Source organism: Condylura cristata, unplaced genomic scaffold (assembly GCF_000260355.1).
Source record: "Condylura cristata isolate star-nosed mole 26May11 unplaced genomic scaffold, ConCri1.0 scaffold00012, whole genome shotgun sequence".
In the NCBI taxonomy this organism is placed as follows: Eukaryota; Metazoa; Chordata; class Mammalia; order Eulipotyphla; family Talpidae; genus Condylura; species Condylura cristata.
This window is the reverse complement of record NW_004567113.1, coordinates 15,365,658-15,380,928: the sequence shown is the minus strand read 5'-3', so window position 1 is coordinate 15,380,928 and position 15,271 is coordinate 15,365,658. Positions and strand designations below refer to the sequence as shown.

The window sequence follows — 15,271 nt, the reverse complement described above, 5'->3', positions numbered from 1 at the left end:
AAAGCACTACTTCATGTTTTTCCTATTTACATTTAAAGCTAAACAATAAGAAGAAATCATTGCTGTAAAGAAGAAACATGTATCTCAAAGCCAAATTTCCAATTTTAAATTTGTGGATAATAATATATATTTTAATCACTGATTATAACTGCTATTGAAATTCTGTTCACAGTTATCAGAAATAATAATACATGTAAAAACTAAAATAATTTAATGTGTTGTATTTTCATTACAGAGCATTTTATTTTGTCCAAATGCATGGGGAATATGAGCTATAATCCTGAAATCATATTTCTAAAGTTTGAAGCTTTTGTCCTTAGCTAGTTCTTAAACATTTCCCACTTGAAGAATTCAAGTCATTTTTCCCTCCCTGAAATAATCGTAATTAATAGAGTTGCTTGCAATTTCACATGGAAATATGTCACAGAATAATCACAGATTTAAAAGTGAAGGGAGACTAACTAGACAAACATGAGTGGAAAAGCCACAGAAGGAGAAAAAAGAAGATTGCTCAGTCATTTCAAGGTGCAATCTGTTTACTTCCAAATGATTCCAGCTGCAATGGTGCAATCTACAACCTTACAAACATGTAATTTGCAGCTGATTATTTCAGTAAATACTGCACTCTCCTATTACCAGCAAGGTTTTCAGAGGGATGATTCTCTTCCTATTATTCATTCCCTTTTCTTCCCCTTCACTCCCCATTTCTAGTTCCAATCCCTCCCTTTTTCTTTTTCACCCCATAATCTGAGATATCCCCTTCAGGGAAGTATTTTGTATGCTGGTAAGCATGAAAGTAATATTATTCAGATTTATTGCTGTTGCTATGCCTGGGGATTTTATCTGGATTTATTGTTACTTGTCTATAATTTCTAACTGCCCTACAGTAACTGTCAAAAGGTGAAGGCCTAAATATTAACCCAGGGAATGTTTGAAAGATGTAAATGAAAATATTTATGTAAGACACACACACATTTTTTTCCTCCTAAACCTCATTGCATAAAAGAACACCTGATGCCAGAGGATGAACGGTGCACTGAGGGCTTAACTTCAGCATTAATAAGTCAGATTTAAAACTCTTGGCAATTAATTAAGATTAAAAGCAGTCATCCCTTTACCATGTAACACTTCCTCCCTTCTCTTTAATTACCCTCACACAATTATTTCAGGATGTGAAAATCCAAGGTCCCAAACCTTGATCCTGTTATCTGCTGTCTTTTGTGTCTGAGGTTAACAAAACAGACATTAGCAAGTTTACACTAACAGCACAGACAGCTGCCTTGCTTTAAGTAGTTAATGGAAAAGGAACTAATCTAGATAACAGTTTAAGACTAGTTATAAATCTGAATAGAGAGGATAAAAAGCCATCCCTCCTCTTCTAAAGAATAGGAAATAATTTTCATTCTCAGCTCTCTTCTCTCTGTGTACAGAAGAGCTAATGTTTCTATAAACAGGACTAATGAGATATTCAGAGCTTGCAAAAGCTACATACAGGCCTGTGCAATAGATGTTTAGACAATACATTACAAAATATGATTTCATTTAGACAAATACAAATCTCACAAGAATTCCAATCACTGAAAACTCTCTTTGGATCACATATGAAAACAAAGAGGAAATCTGTTTCAGAGCAAAATGAGATGAAAGCAACTGCAAGCCACAAACTAATAAACATTTCCCGTTGAAAGAAATTAATAAAAATTATGAGCCTTCATCTAGTCAGAAGTCAACCTAAGAAAAAATGATGTGCCGTGCTTTTCTATTTAGAAAATATTTAATAGATTTAATTATAAGTTAAAAATTAATCATCATCCAAAATAATGAATCTGCCCTCCATATAAATAACATTCCTATTATATCAGCACAACCTCAGTCACATCTTTTAAATAAATAATTCAAATTTGCCAAACTTCAAAACTGCTCTGATGTCTTAATTTTCTCAGGTGTTTAGTCTCAGGGAAAAGTAGCAAAGGTAAACTCATAGGTCATGGTAACAATTACTTAATTTGTACAAAGGGAAAATGACTTATTTTTTAATAACTACTAGAATCTAATACATCTATTCATATGCAGTAGCTCTTTTATTTTCAATCAATTATAATACAACTAAGATGGACCATTGATAGGCACAATTCTGAATTGATAGTGCACAATGGAGAGAAATAAAGTGATTTGTTAGCAATGGACACCCAGGACTAGAAATCGAGTTAAAGTCTTGGTCTACTCACACAGCTATGGGAACCATGAAGTCTTCAGGGCCTCAACTTACACATGCTAGGTTAATGGTAAAGAGAAAATTTGAGAGAAAAGCTGCATAACCAAAATTTGAAAGTAATACAATAGAGAATATTGTTTAAGTCCAGTTAAAAACAATTTTGTAGTGACAAGACATCTAAGAAGGAAAAGGTTTCCAGAAACCTGCAAGTCGAATTTACAAAGAAGAGAATTGTCTTAAAATAATGTGTCTAGTGATAATAACATAGTTAGTAAAGTTGATATGTTCACTATAGAAAAGTAGTGACATGTGAAAACAAACAAAACAAATCAAGGGTTAAACCCTGAAAATCAATGTTAGAAAGCATGAGCAGGAAGAGAACTAAAAGAGTAAGAGAAAATAATCAGAGAGTAATTGCTATTTACCCTAGAATTTTTATCGATATGTTATGCATGCAAATGTGCTGCTTGAATTTTTATTGATTTGCAACTAGGTTAGGCACCTAAGACAAGATATGATATGATGTGATATGGTAAGCTAGATAATGTGATGTGTGCATGTATGTGTAATTGCAAATCTATATAATCTTGAGTATGTATTTGAATGTTAACAGTTCTCCCTGAGGTATGCCATAATATAATTTGAATCTAATATAATACCAAAACCATAGTAAATTCTTTGCTAATAAATCATTAGTATTAGGAAATAGTTCTAATAAAAATATAATGTAAACAGAAAACAGTATTTGGTTAAAAGTAAGAAATCTCTCATTTTGATTCAGTACAAAAAAGTGCTTAATGTTGGACAAGATTATGAATATATATATGAAAAATACACATATATTTTTACATGTATAAGATGCATTATTTTCTGTATACTGACCTGCTTTAAGTCTTGATATTTTTTTTAAAAACTTATTTATTCATACAGAACTGGGGTACAGGCCAGAAATGCGGAGGGTGAGAGGGTTCACCAGAGACAGAGTGGGGAGCAGAACAGGCAGGTCACTGAAGTATACTGCTGAGAGGAGCAGCGAAAGGGTCAGGAGAGGTCTGCCACACCGTGTGGATCTCCTCTTGGGCAGGCTGGGATCGAACTCATGCAAAATCTGCATAAGCTCCTTAGTGCTGTGCTTTTACCCGCTGCGCCCAGTCTTGATATTTTTAAAGTATTTTTTGTGTGTGTGCCAAAAAAAATTTTGTGTGTGTGATAAATAAAACGTTTATTTCTAAAAATAAGTGCATTAATTTTTTAAAAAGGGTATTTACAATAACATAGTAATTTTTATGTCTGATTATCAAAAGGTTACTGATTCTTTTTAAACAAGAAATAACTAGCTAAGCTTATGAGTTAATACATAAAATGCAAATGATACTGAAAAATATAAAATTATATCTGAATCAGAAAGGTAGAAAGCCAATTGAATATCCAAATTCTATTTCTACTTTCAATAGAAGAAACAGATCTATTTTTGAAATTTAAATCATTAAGTATCACATATGCTTACATTTTGCTTTGGGAAACCAAATTGGGCCAATACTTTTGCCAGTTCACATACATAACTAAGAAATGTTTTTTCTTGGCCCTCTCTAGTGGGTTTGAGACGCAGCCCTGAAAGTTAGCCTCAGCCACCTTAGTGCGGGTTCAATCCCCTGCCCCAGAGGTGACCCACATGGTACAGCAGACCTCTCCTGTCTTGCCCACTGCTCCCCTTCAGCAGTGTACTTCTTTGACCTTACTGGTCTGACCTTACTGGTCTGTCTCTAGTGAATCCTCTCACTGCCCTTGCACCTCTGGCTTTTACCCCAGTTCTGTATGCATAAATAAATAAATCTTTTAAAAAAGAGAAAGAGATGGTTTTTCTTAAGCTAAGAAATGATATTAAAAATTTGTTATTTTCCATTAAAATCGGCATTAGTTGATGACATACACACTGAGAAAATATGATCTGTAGGAATAAATATACACATATTTACACTAAACATCACACACATACATACAGACATACACAGTCATAAATCAATCAAAGGGAATGATAAGTTCATAATGTGAGTTACCCTAGTAAAAAAAATTATCTTTGGTTGTGTGTAAACCAAAGTGAAATACTTCTACTAAATTGAACAGAACACTTACGCATTTTAAGGATGTTCATAAAACACTAAAGAAAAAGAATGAAAGATACTAGTGATGGCACAAAGGTAAAGTGGAGTGGTTTTCTTTCCAGGGCTGTCACATCATAATTGGCCTAAAGGGACATAAAATTTCAGATCTTACGGACTTAAAGTAGTTACTTTTTATAGTTTTAAAACATTTTGATCTTTTCTCAATCCTTTCATATAAAACTAAGAAAAGGAAAGAGATAGGCAGCATAGGCACATTGAGTACAATAGAACTGACTTATTCGGCTAAAATAAAGGGTTTCTCACAGTCCCTAAGAGCTATTACAAAGTCCTGTTATATGACACAAAATATTTAGGTGGAACCTAAAACCTGAGTTTAAGAATGCAATCATTAGCAGCCTACTTCTAAGCACTGAGAACATTTGAAATATCAAATCATTTGAATGAAGGTTTCAATATGCTCAGAAAACACCCACAAGGGGTTTACATTTTGCAAATGTGATGAAGAATTTAAGACAGTGTGGCAGAAAATCTCTGCTCTCAAGATGTATACTCGATCACCCAGCACTGAGCTCTGGGTGATTTGTAAATACAGACTTCACAGTGCTCCTTGGAAGGCCTGGGATCACTGAAGAAGCTTCCAGTAAAGAGACCCAGGCCAATTTATCCTAAGCATGAGAATTCAAAAACACTATGGGCAGAAGTGAACAAAAATACCTAGAACTAGAGATGTAAACAGCCTGAGTTACTTGCTACGGAGGTTGTCAGGCTGTCCAGTTTTGTTTAAATAAACCTGTGCTGTGCCCTCGTATTTTTCTTTCTGCAGATGTTTCGTTTTTAAATCAGAGAACTGACATTGTGTTCTGTCTCAGCGGACTTTCAAAAAAAAAATTAAAAAAAAAAAGCAGATACCATCAGTTATTGCAAAAAATCAAAACTGTATCTGCACAATTAACAAAAGTTGTCTCAAAACCTCAATTAAATTGAAACTTACTATGCTTCATGTTGTTTCACAACCAATTGATCAAATTTTGCCATTTACTAATTTCTGTCCCTGGGCCAGTGCTCCTTGAACATCCCCTTAACTAAGTATTTCCTCAAGGGCCTTGAATTTTATTAGTCACAACAGTTTACATACCACACAATCTTTATTATCTTACCATACACTGGAGTTTTACTTGTCAAACTAATATTGGGTTATAAGAAAAGTCATGTTGCACTTTTGCACAATAACAGATAAAATACATCGTGACTATGCCACAATGCAGTAGTTTAATCATGCTCTTCTGCCATCTATTATGTGTGTACAGTTAGGAACTTCTGCACTGTCCACATTCTCAATGCTTTTTTCCTGACTGAATCTAGGAGAGAGAAGGGAAACTCCCTTCTAAAAAAAATGCTTTCTTTTTTGTTAACAGGAAATGCTCACTTTTGACTTTAAATTTTAATACCGATCTGTAGGTTATGAAGCCTCTATAACTGAACGAAAATTAAAGTCACTGCCATTTTCTAAGTTTTGTGACAACAGTTTACATACCACACAATCTTTATCATCTTACCAACATTGGAGTTTTACTTGTCAAGCTAATATTGGGTTATAAGAAAAATCATGATGCACAATAACAGAAAAAAATACATGATGACTTATCCGACAGTGCAGTAGTTTAACCACGCTTAAAAACTTAAAAGCTGAAAAAAATCAAAATCCATTTCACATCCATGTACTAAGAAGTCTTAGGGAATGAGTTTCAAAACAAACTAGTGGAGAAACTTCAGGGGTGTTCCTCGACACAGGATTCTCCAATCACCGCATATAAATGGATGTCTGCTGCCTGGTGGTGGAGGTGCTGCGGTCTGAAGGTTAACATGACCTCTACTACAGCCAAGAAGCTCCTTAGAGATTTAATTGGTTTATGGACCAACTCCAAAGTAGTGCTGTGCTGTCTTTTTTCTTTGCCTTTCTGCCTCTCTAACTCTCTTTTCAAATGAAAAAGGAGGACGCATGGTAATGCATCATTTATAAATTACCTTGTTATTGCAAAAAACAAAACACTGCTTTGAAAACCAAACAAACTCCTGCTGCGGACTCCAGCATGTTTGATGGAAGCCCTTCAAAAGAGTCTATGGCTTAATAGCGGTTGTTTCTGTGGAGACTTCGATCTGTACCTGCTGTCCCCCGTCACTCCCTGGAAACTTGGCGGCAGATGTTGCAGCGCTAAGTTGTCTCTGAAGTGGCTTTCTGTCCTCCTCTCCCCACCGCAACAGAGTCAAACTGCATTAGATCTCTTTATTTGTGCCTAAGGCAAGTTTGGGAGCGCAGCTGTGTCCACCCCCTCTCCTACCTTTGGTGTTTCAGGCCTCCAGGCAGCGAGAGAGAGACCAAAACGGTTCTGCCGCTCTCAACTACCTCCGCTGACAATCCGGCCGCTCGCTGCGGGCTGGGGAGGCTTTTGCCGCTGCTGCAAGCAGATGTCCGCGACAACCTGCTAGCTTACACCTGGACGCAGGGCCCTCACCTCGCACGCGCGGCGCTGAAACATTCATGACTCGAAGGAGTTGCGGCCGCAATCAAAGCTTCCGTCTGGTAGAGGCGCAGCCCGCCGACCCCGCCACCTCGGCGGGAGCCAGCGCCGCGGAAAGGTGGCAGGAGCCAGGGACAGAGCGAGTGCTGCGTCGCTTTGATACTTTATTCCAGAACTTCAGTTACTTGATCAAGGACTTCAATTCAGCAGTGAATTCTGCTGCAAATGAGCCCGGCGAGGCCTCTGGGCCATAAAAGGAGAACATTTGGCTGGAAATCCAGCGTGACGGGACTCACAGAGTAAATGTGCGTGACTCCCGGTTAAGTTCTCAGTACGCTGATTTGTTTATTAACTAACTCTCAAAACGTAGAAGCTTGCAGTAAACAACTTATAAATAAATAGCAGCATTGTTTTCAAGGTAGAAAAGATGTCATTGAGTTGACAGAGGTTCTGTTGTTTTGGAACCAACAGCCATAACCTGCAAGCAATTGTATTTTACTTTTCAAGCAGTGTAAAGTTTGCTCTGCCTTTTTTGTGTTACTGTGGTCGCTTTTAAGGAAGACAAGTGATTGCTACTTCCTTTAAAGATCAGAAATGAGAATGCATTCTTGCTTAGTTCTTAACATTGTAAAACCAGCTACATCCATTTCCAAAAAATGAATTTTTTCCTAATCCTAGAATTTTTTCCCAATTTGGACAATGTACAAACTGTTTCTCACACATGTACACACACACACTCTTCTACCATTATGCAAATGCTTCAATAGAAGTATAGACAATAGTAAATATAGACAAGTCTTTATCAGCACAGGAAAATGACAAAATTATTTGCAAAATATAGTCACCAATTTATATATTGATGACAAAGTTGCATGTAAAAAGAATTGGCCTAAGAATGACTAATAATATATGTTCTAATGAAATATTTGTCATGCAGAGGTAAATCCTTTTTAGAGGAAATAGTTCATTTAATCTAAGCTGATATAATACTATTTATAAATTTCCTAATAGTTACTGAAAAAAGTAATCTGTGATATAAAGAATACATACATATAATAAATTTTTCATGAATAGTCCGAGCTCTATGCTTAACTTAGTTTAATCAAGCACTGGTCCAAGGGGGTAAATTGGTAGACAGGTTTCCTGTCTACAAAGTTCCTGTCTACAAAGATGCTACAAAGTTCAATCACAAATGAGTGTAGTTATATGAAGCTATCAAAAGAATGCCAAGGTTAGTTTTCTTATTCAATGATTACTACCCAGCTTACCTAGAAAGCTTAACACAAAGAATAACCAGAGAAGCAGAGGACACTGAAGTCTTCTACATCTAAATTCTTTTCTCTATAACTTTATGACATAAACTATATCCATATAAACTTAAGTGGTGAAAATAATATTTAAGGCAGTTTAATTTTTGAGAACTTAATGAGTCATAATAAGAGGATGGTAACAGTGAGCTGTGGTCTTCTATACCCTTATATAAAGCATCTTCAAATCAAAAGATTCCACTTTAATACATTTAAATTAGCTCTGCCAAATAGATTCTAAGTCCCTGATTCTCTTTTTACCTTTGTCCTCATTTTCTTACTTGGTAAATTACTTTAAGTTTGTCAAACAAAATATGGTAAATTACTTTAAGTTTGTCAAGCTAAAAATATTGGATTCTAAGAAATACTATGCTCCTTTATAATATAAAATAGAAATGAAATTTATAAGATATTAGGATCTATGTACTAATTGTGCCACTATACTGTGAAATTGTGGTTTGATTTAGATAAATAATTAATTATTACTTTTAAAAATAATACTGTATAGTGTATACTGGACTTCTAATAAAATCCAACAAAATATTTGATGTGACTCAATATCTCAGGGTTGGTGCAGATTCTTTTTTGGCACAAGTATCATGGTGAACCTCGTTAATAACAATATTTACTGAGCTCAGGAGGATAAAAATAGAATGACTTAAAGGCTTTATTCATGCAAACGAAGCAAAAAAGAAAGACTGCACAATATGGTAAGAATACATAAACTGGTATAAGAAAGTTGCAAACCTAAAAGTGAAAGCATAGTGGAGCTATGTGTTTTTAAGAATAAATAAAGAGGAAAATAGGGATAGATAGAAGGAAGGAAAAAGAGAAAGAGGAAGAAGGGATGGAGAGAAGAAGGGAGGGGAAATGGAAGGAAAGCATTCTAGAAACCATGTATAATACCATTTATTATATTTTAGGAAGTATGATGATTTCCTAAAATATAAATGTTTATATATAAATGTTAGTTTGCATGTAAAAATACATAGAGACTCTTCAGTTGTCCTTATATTATACAGAACACTAATTCTGTTAAAGGGTTGAAATGATTCTTTCTTATAAGTCTATAATATAATGTCTGAAATAAATACTAGTTATAATTATGTGTGTGTGTGTGTATGATATGGGAAGTTTATACTGAATAAATTCTGTCAGTATGGAGAACTAGTTGATGAGGAGGAGTTGACAGAAATTCAAGTATTCTTAATAGACTGTGAACCTGTGAAAATGGGAATAATGGAAAATAAAAAAGAGAAAGGGCAAAGATTTCTCAAGTTGTCTATAGGAAAGGGATGATATGTTGATAACCACTGACTTAACATCAAACACCAGTTTAAAAAAAAATAATGAACATTATAAAGGTTATGATTAAGAAACAAAAATAGTAGAGCAAACCATGCCAAGCTTCTCTGATTTCCATGATGAAATAATTTTGCATCATTTATTTGGCTGGATGATATAGTATATAAACTCATACTTGAAATTCTGGAAATAACTTAACAAAATACATTAAATTTATTGAGATGGTAAACTGAGATTGTGCTTAGGTTACATTCCTAGCTTTACCACACTAATGTTAGTTAACTGTGGAATGCCACTCGTGGGAAAAGGCTCTCTCTCATGTGGGTTGCCACAATGAGTTCTTTATGGTGGCATTAAATATCAGGCAGAAGTCCACAGGTAACAAAATGATAAAGCTATCAAGAATAGATGCGGGAGGGGAAGATTAAGTCAAACTTTATCAGGTATACATAGAATCATCCTGTATATCTGATAGTAAATCATATCAATTAACTGAAGCAACAAGTGGTATTAAATAAACCTAAAGGTTTGCATCTAAGCAGAAACACAGAAATTACAAATAGCATTAATGTTGGTAGAATGGGAAAACTGGAGTCTCAGTGAGTCACATACAATCAAGATCTGCTGTATTTTATCTATACCTTTGAAATAAAAAAATACTTGAAAAATGAAAGCTTTGGGTAAAGTTTTTCACTAAAATATATGTAGAAGCAAAAACTGACCTCATGTGAGATGATATGTCATCTACATTTATCCGCTTGTAGTCATTAATGTTTCTGTAGTAGAATGCCTCAATTATGTGCTTATGAAGTACTATTTTACCTAATATATGATATGCTTCTCTGATTTCCATGATGAAAGCGAGAATTTCAGAAATTCTTAAAATCTGAAAATTCTGAATTTTTAAATAATCTGACCTTAAGAATTAGAATAAAAGGCTTTGGGACCCTGTTAGACAAGTGTGACCACATTCATAGAATACAAAGGAAATCTTGGGCAAAATAATAGAAGCATTACTCTTTGATCATGGAAAAATAATGATTAATATGCTGTGACATGTGGAATATTCTACTAGTACAATTTAAGAAGAATGATAAATGCATTTGGTATCTAGCACAGTATTTGGTACACATTAATCACTAGATAGATGGTTGTTTAATAAATGAATATATAATACATCATTTTAAAAAACAAATATATATCAGTTTATCCAAACTCAAAGATTTCTTCCATTTTCAATCTATCATAATGATTTTAACCCTAAAACTGCAGACCATCTAACAATTCACAAATCACTATTCTTGGCTGCCTCACTTTGTTCATGATGCTTCATCAATGGAACTATTCATTCAAATTAATCATACCGGATAAAATCCTATCCATTTCCTACAGGAAGAGTTCATCACTCTTCCTCTATATACTCAAGAGTATGGATACCAACCTGAGTATGGCCCAGATCACATCTGGAATAAATAGTATTTTGGTATGTCTTAATACCCAAACAAATTTTAGATGTCTTAAGGGACAATTGGTAACCACTACTTAGTATTACCTCGATAACATAATTTTTGCATACTTATAATATAAAAGTTATCAAATTAGATTAAAATTAGTGGGAGTGATTACAGATTAAAAGCTAATTTTTAATCATGAGAGTTAAAAGAATATTTGCAACACTGGTAACAGTAGTGGGACCATAGTCTGATTTGGCTGGCTAATGAATTGTTAGCTGATACAGCACATCAAAGTGTGAAAATGATTAAATAAATGAATTAATGCCTAGGAGGAAGGTAAAACTAAGGTGATATATGAAAAAATATTAAAACATATTCATGTTAAATAAAGTTCAAGTACATAGAAGAATAAGTGGTATTGGTCCAGATCATGAATTTAAAGAGATGCAAGTTTCATTAAATATAAGAACTTTCTAGAGTCCTAAAGATGAGAAGCTATTTCATGAACCACCTTTTTCTCTCTGCCTATGGTGCTACCAAAGGGTAAATGATCTACTGAGGATATTTTCTCAAATTGGATTTTCTAAATGGTTTATGAAACTCACATGTTTTTAAAATTATATCTATCTCATAGAAGTAAAACCCTAGGATTTAGAAGTTGTTACATCCAAAACATAGACTTAGAATCATATAACACTAATAATAACTTGGCACTTCAAAGTAAACACTAAGTTCAATTATTTCATCCTTTTATAGAAATAAGTCTATCAAATCTAAATATACCTAATGTCATCTGAATCTGAAGTGAATATAGTTCACACACTTGTTAAAACAGAAAGATAATGAACAATTCTGTTACTAACAACAATGTGTCTCTGAGCAAGCCTGTCCATTGTTATATATGAAAAGATTTTTGGGTTTTTTAAAGATTTATTTATTTATGCATACAGAACTGGGGTTCAGGCCAGAGGTGCAAGAGCAGTGAAAGGATTCACCAGAGACAGAGTGAGGCAGTACACTGCTGAGGGGAGCAGCAGGCGGGTCAGGAGAGGTCCACTGCACCATGTGGGTCACCTCCATGGCGGGGGATCGAACTCATGCTGCAGTGGCTGTGATAACTTCATAGTGCTGTGCTTTAACCAGTTGCACCACTAGGAGTGCCCACATATAAAAAGGTTTTAATTTATTTTTCTTATATTGCTACAATAAGAAATAGTGAAAATATATTAAAGAAATCATAAAACTAGATTTTTAGGATTTAGAGTACTATTCAAACTTCCAAATATAAAACTGCTTCAAAACAGGCTTCCTTGGTAGTGAAAATCTATATGATATATGTGTTTATGTGCATATTTTATACATATCTGTATGTACATGTTTATCTCACCAATGTAGATTTTAACAATGCTTTATAACTTTCATATAGCAAGAAATGAGATTAACTGGTAGAGGCAAGACAACGTTAATTTCTACCTAAGGAAATAGAGGTTCTGAAGCATGTTCCCATGCTTCATTATTAGAAAATGCTAGAAAGATTATTCTAATACCCAGAATTTTCCTCTCCGCTGCGGAAAAATCTCAGAATGGGATGTCCCACAAAGGATGAAGAAATGCCCTTATTTAAACATGTGTACAAAAAAAAATTTATGTATTATTTAAGAAGGGACTTGTGTTAAACCCCAACTTTAAGATGTATTTTAATAATAGCTAATAATTTTTAAGAACTCTGAGTAATAAGAAATTTTCATGAGACAGTAATAATACACCTCAGGTATAATGAGGCCCTTAAATTTTCCTAATTATTATTTCACCACCCTCATTATACTGACCCAAATAATCAGTTCTTCCCCAACACATCCACAAATACAAACCTCATCCCCTTGCTGAGGCCTCATCAAGGAAACCCGGTCATACTGTCGCCGCAACAAAGCCCAGAGTGCGTCAAGACGACCCTACAGAGAAATGAGACTGGTCACTTCTTGGTGGAACATAGACCTCCCTGTATCTGCTGCATAAATGAGTTAAAATGAAGAAGGTGAAGTCTTGCTTTACTTTCATTTTTTCATAAATTAAACAGATACACAAATCACAAAAATGAGGTTATGGTTGCCAAGAAAGTGTCCAGTTGTTAGAATAAAATAAATGTCAGCTAGCTGATGTTGTGGGGAGAGGATACAAAAAAAAAATCACAGTTTCTCTAGAAAGTTTCAGTCAAAGCATACAATCTGGAAAATTACCTTAATTGGTGTGTACCACTTCGTCTGAGGAGGCTGTATGGGTCTGGGTCGAGGTGGTTTAGGCCTGACAGGTACCTCTGGTTCTTCAGGAATTGTTACCACAGCATTTTTGGCTTTCTCCAGTCTTGCACCTTCCTCAGTAGACCCTTTATCACCCCAACGAACCTTGAAAACAAAGTGGAAATACTGTCATATATAGTGTCCTAGAGGAACAGCTGTCATTTAGATAATGGCCCTTTACTTGTGTTTTTTAAACATATATGTGGTCACCATAGTTTTCTCACTACCAAAACACCCATAGTCCTCCATTATAGTCCATTGTGCTCCCTTTCTATTTTCCCCATTTCCCTCTCACTCCCTCTACCCTCCTCACTGTCTCAGATCTAAGCTCAGCTATGAAGGGTCAGTCTTAAAGTTCGTCTGATCTTTTGTGTGGTTTCTCTAGTTAACACATATAAGTGAAAATCTTAGTATTTATCTTTCTTTTTCTGGCTTACTTCACTTAGAATAATCTCTTCTAATTCTATCCAAATTGCTGCAAATGTCATGAGCTTTTCTTTTTTATTGCTGAGTGGTATTCCATTGTGCATGTACACCACATTCTGATTCACTCATCTGTTCTGGGACATTTAGGTTGTTTCTAAATCTTGGCTATTGTAAACAGTGCTGCCATAAACTTAGGACTGTAAGTTTTCTTCTTAATTAGTATTTTTTTGTGTGTGTTCTTTGGATAGACGTGTAAGAGTGAAATTCCTGAGTGATATGGTAGTCCCATTTTTGGACTTCGGAGGAATTCATTGCTCTACTTCTTTCTATAGGGATTGGATGAGTCTACATTCCCACTGTCAGCTTAACTTGGTTCCTTTATTTCCACAACCTCACCAGCAACTTGTTTCTGATTTTTTGATATGTGCCATTATCACAGATGTGAGGCAGTCAGTATCTCACTGTGGTTTCGATTTGCCTGTATCAAACTGAAAATCTGCTATACAGCAAAGGAGACACTAACCAAAGCACAGTAGTCTTGCTGAATGGGAGAAAATATTTGCACATTATACCTCTGATAAGAGATTAATATCAAAGATGTACAAAGAGCTTATACAATTCAATAAAAAGAACACAGCCCAATTAAAAAATAGGTAGAAAAGCCAAACAGGCATTTCTACAAAGAAGATATGCGATGGTCAACTGACATATGAAAAAATGTTCACCATCTCTAATCATCAGACAATGGTCCTTTAGCTCACCATCACAGAGCAAAGGCAGAATGAGCAAGTGTTACAAAGTGCTCCTTTGCTGAGAGGTAATAGGTTTCTCACCCCTACTTATACATTAAATACTAAGATCCCAATGAAATTGGAAGCAACCAATTCTCCTTACTTCAAATAAGAGGTTAATTTGTAGTTTACACATGAAATGTATAGCAGTATTTAATCTTATTCTCTAATTAAGATGTTACCCTTCTATTTGACCACATACCTGTAGATACTGATGGTTCTAGGAAAATTAGGACGTAGTGATTTACTAAATGATTACTATCATTACAAAACCTATACAAAAATACAATGAGGGATATTTTTCCTTTCAGATGAAATTGAGGCACAAAGAGGATACAAGCAAAAACCACACCGTTAGAAAGTAACAGGATGGGAATTTAAAGACAGGCAGTATAAAATAGGTGAATAAGTAGGCTTGACTTTTGGAAATATATTTTACACAAAGCAGTTAAATTTTCCTTCCAAAATTTTCATTAAATTTGACTAAGGCAAAAAGCATGATATAAATATTGACCCTTTGGATGTAAAAAACTTTTTTTTTTAAATTTTGTAAAGCTTGAAATTTTAAAGAAGCTTACAATCTTTAGTTTCTATCCTCATGTAGTATGGTTACTTGACTTATCAATTTTTCACTGAGGAAGGCAAATCTGCACAGTCTGCTTTGAAAAGAAAAATTTAACATTAAGAGGAAATTCTAAGATTTATAGGGAATTCCCTTCTGGAAAACCCTGGACATTGAAAATCATAGTATCAAATAATCATTTTCTTTATTTTTCAACATACAAGAATTAAAGTCCAAATCTGAGCCAAACTTTCATGTGTGGGCATGTGTAA

At 34.6% G+C, this 15,271-nt stretch overlaps 1 protein-coding gene across 2 annotated transcripts in view; it reads right to left on the bottom strand.

The window, feature by feature from the left end:
• ANTXR2 (anthrax toxin receptor 2) overlaps positions 1-15,271 on the bottom strand; it is a 128,496-nt gene that overhangs the window by 35,546 nt on the left and 77,679 nt on the right. The window contains exons 15-16 of one of the 2 annotated variants that reach the window (XM_012724235.1): positions 13,161-13,325; positions 12,795-12,875 (exon numbers count right to left, since the gene is read on the bottom strand). In XM_012724235.1, coding sequence (XP_012579689.1) covers positions 12,795-12,875; positions 13,161-13,325 — 246 coding nt within the window. Of the gene's footprint in view, positions 1-12,688; positions 12,876-13,160; positions 13,326-15,271 lie in introns of those variants that run through there. The other variant, XM_004681187.2, reaches the window with a different exon arrangement.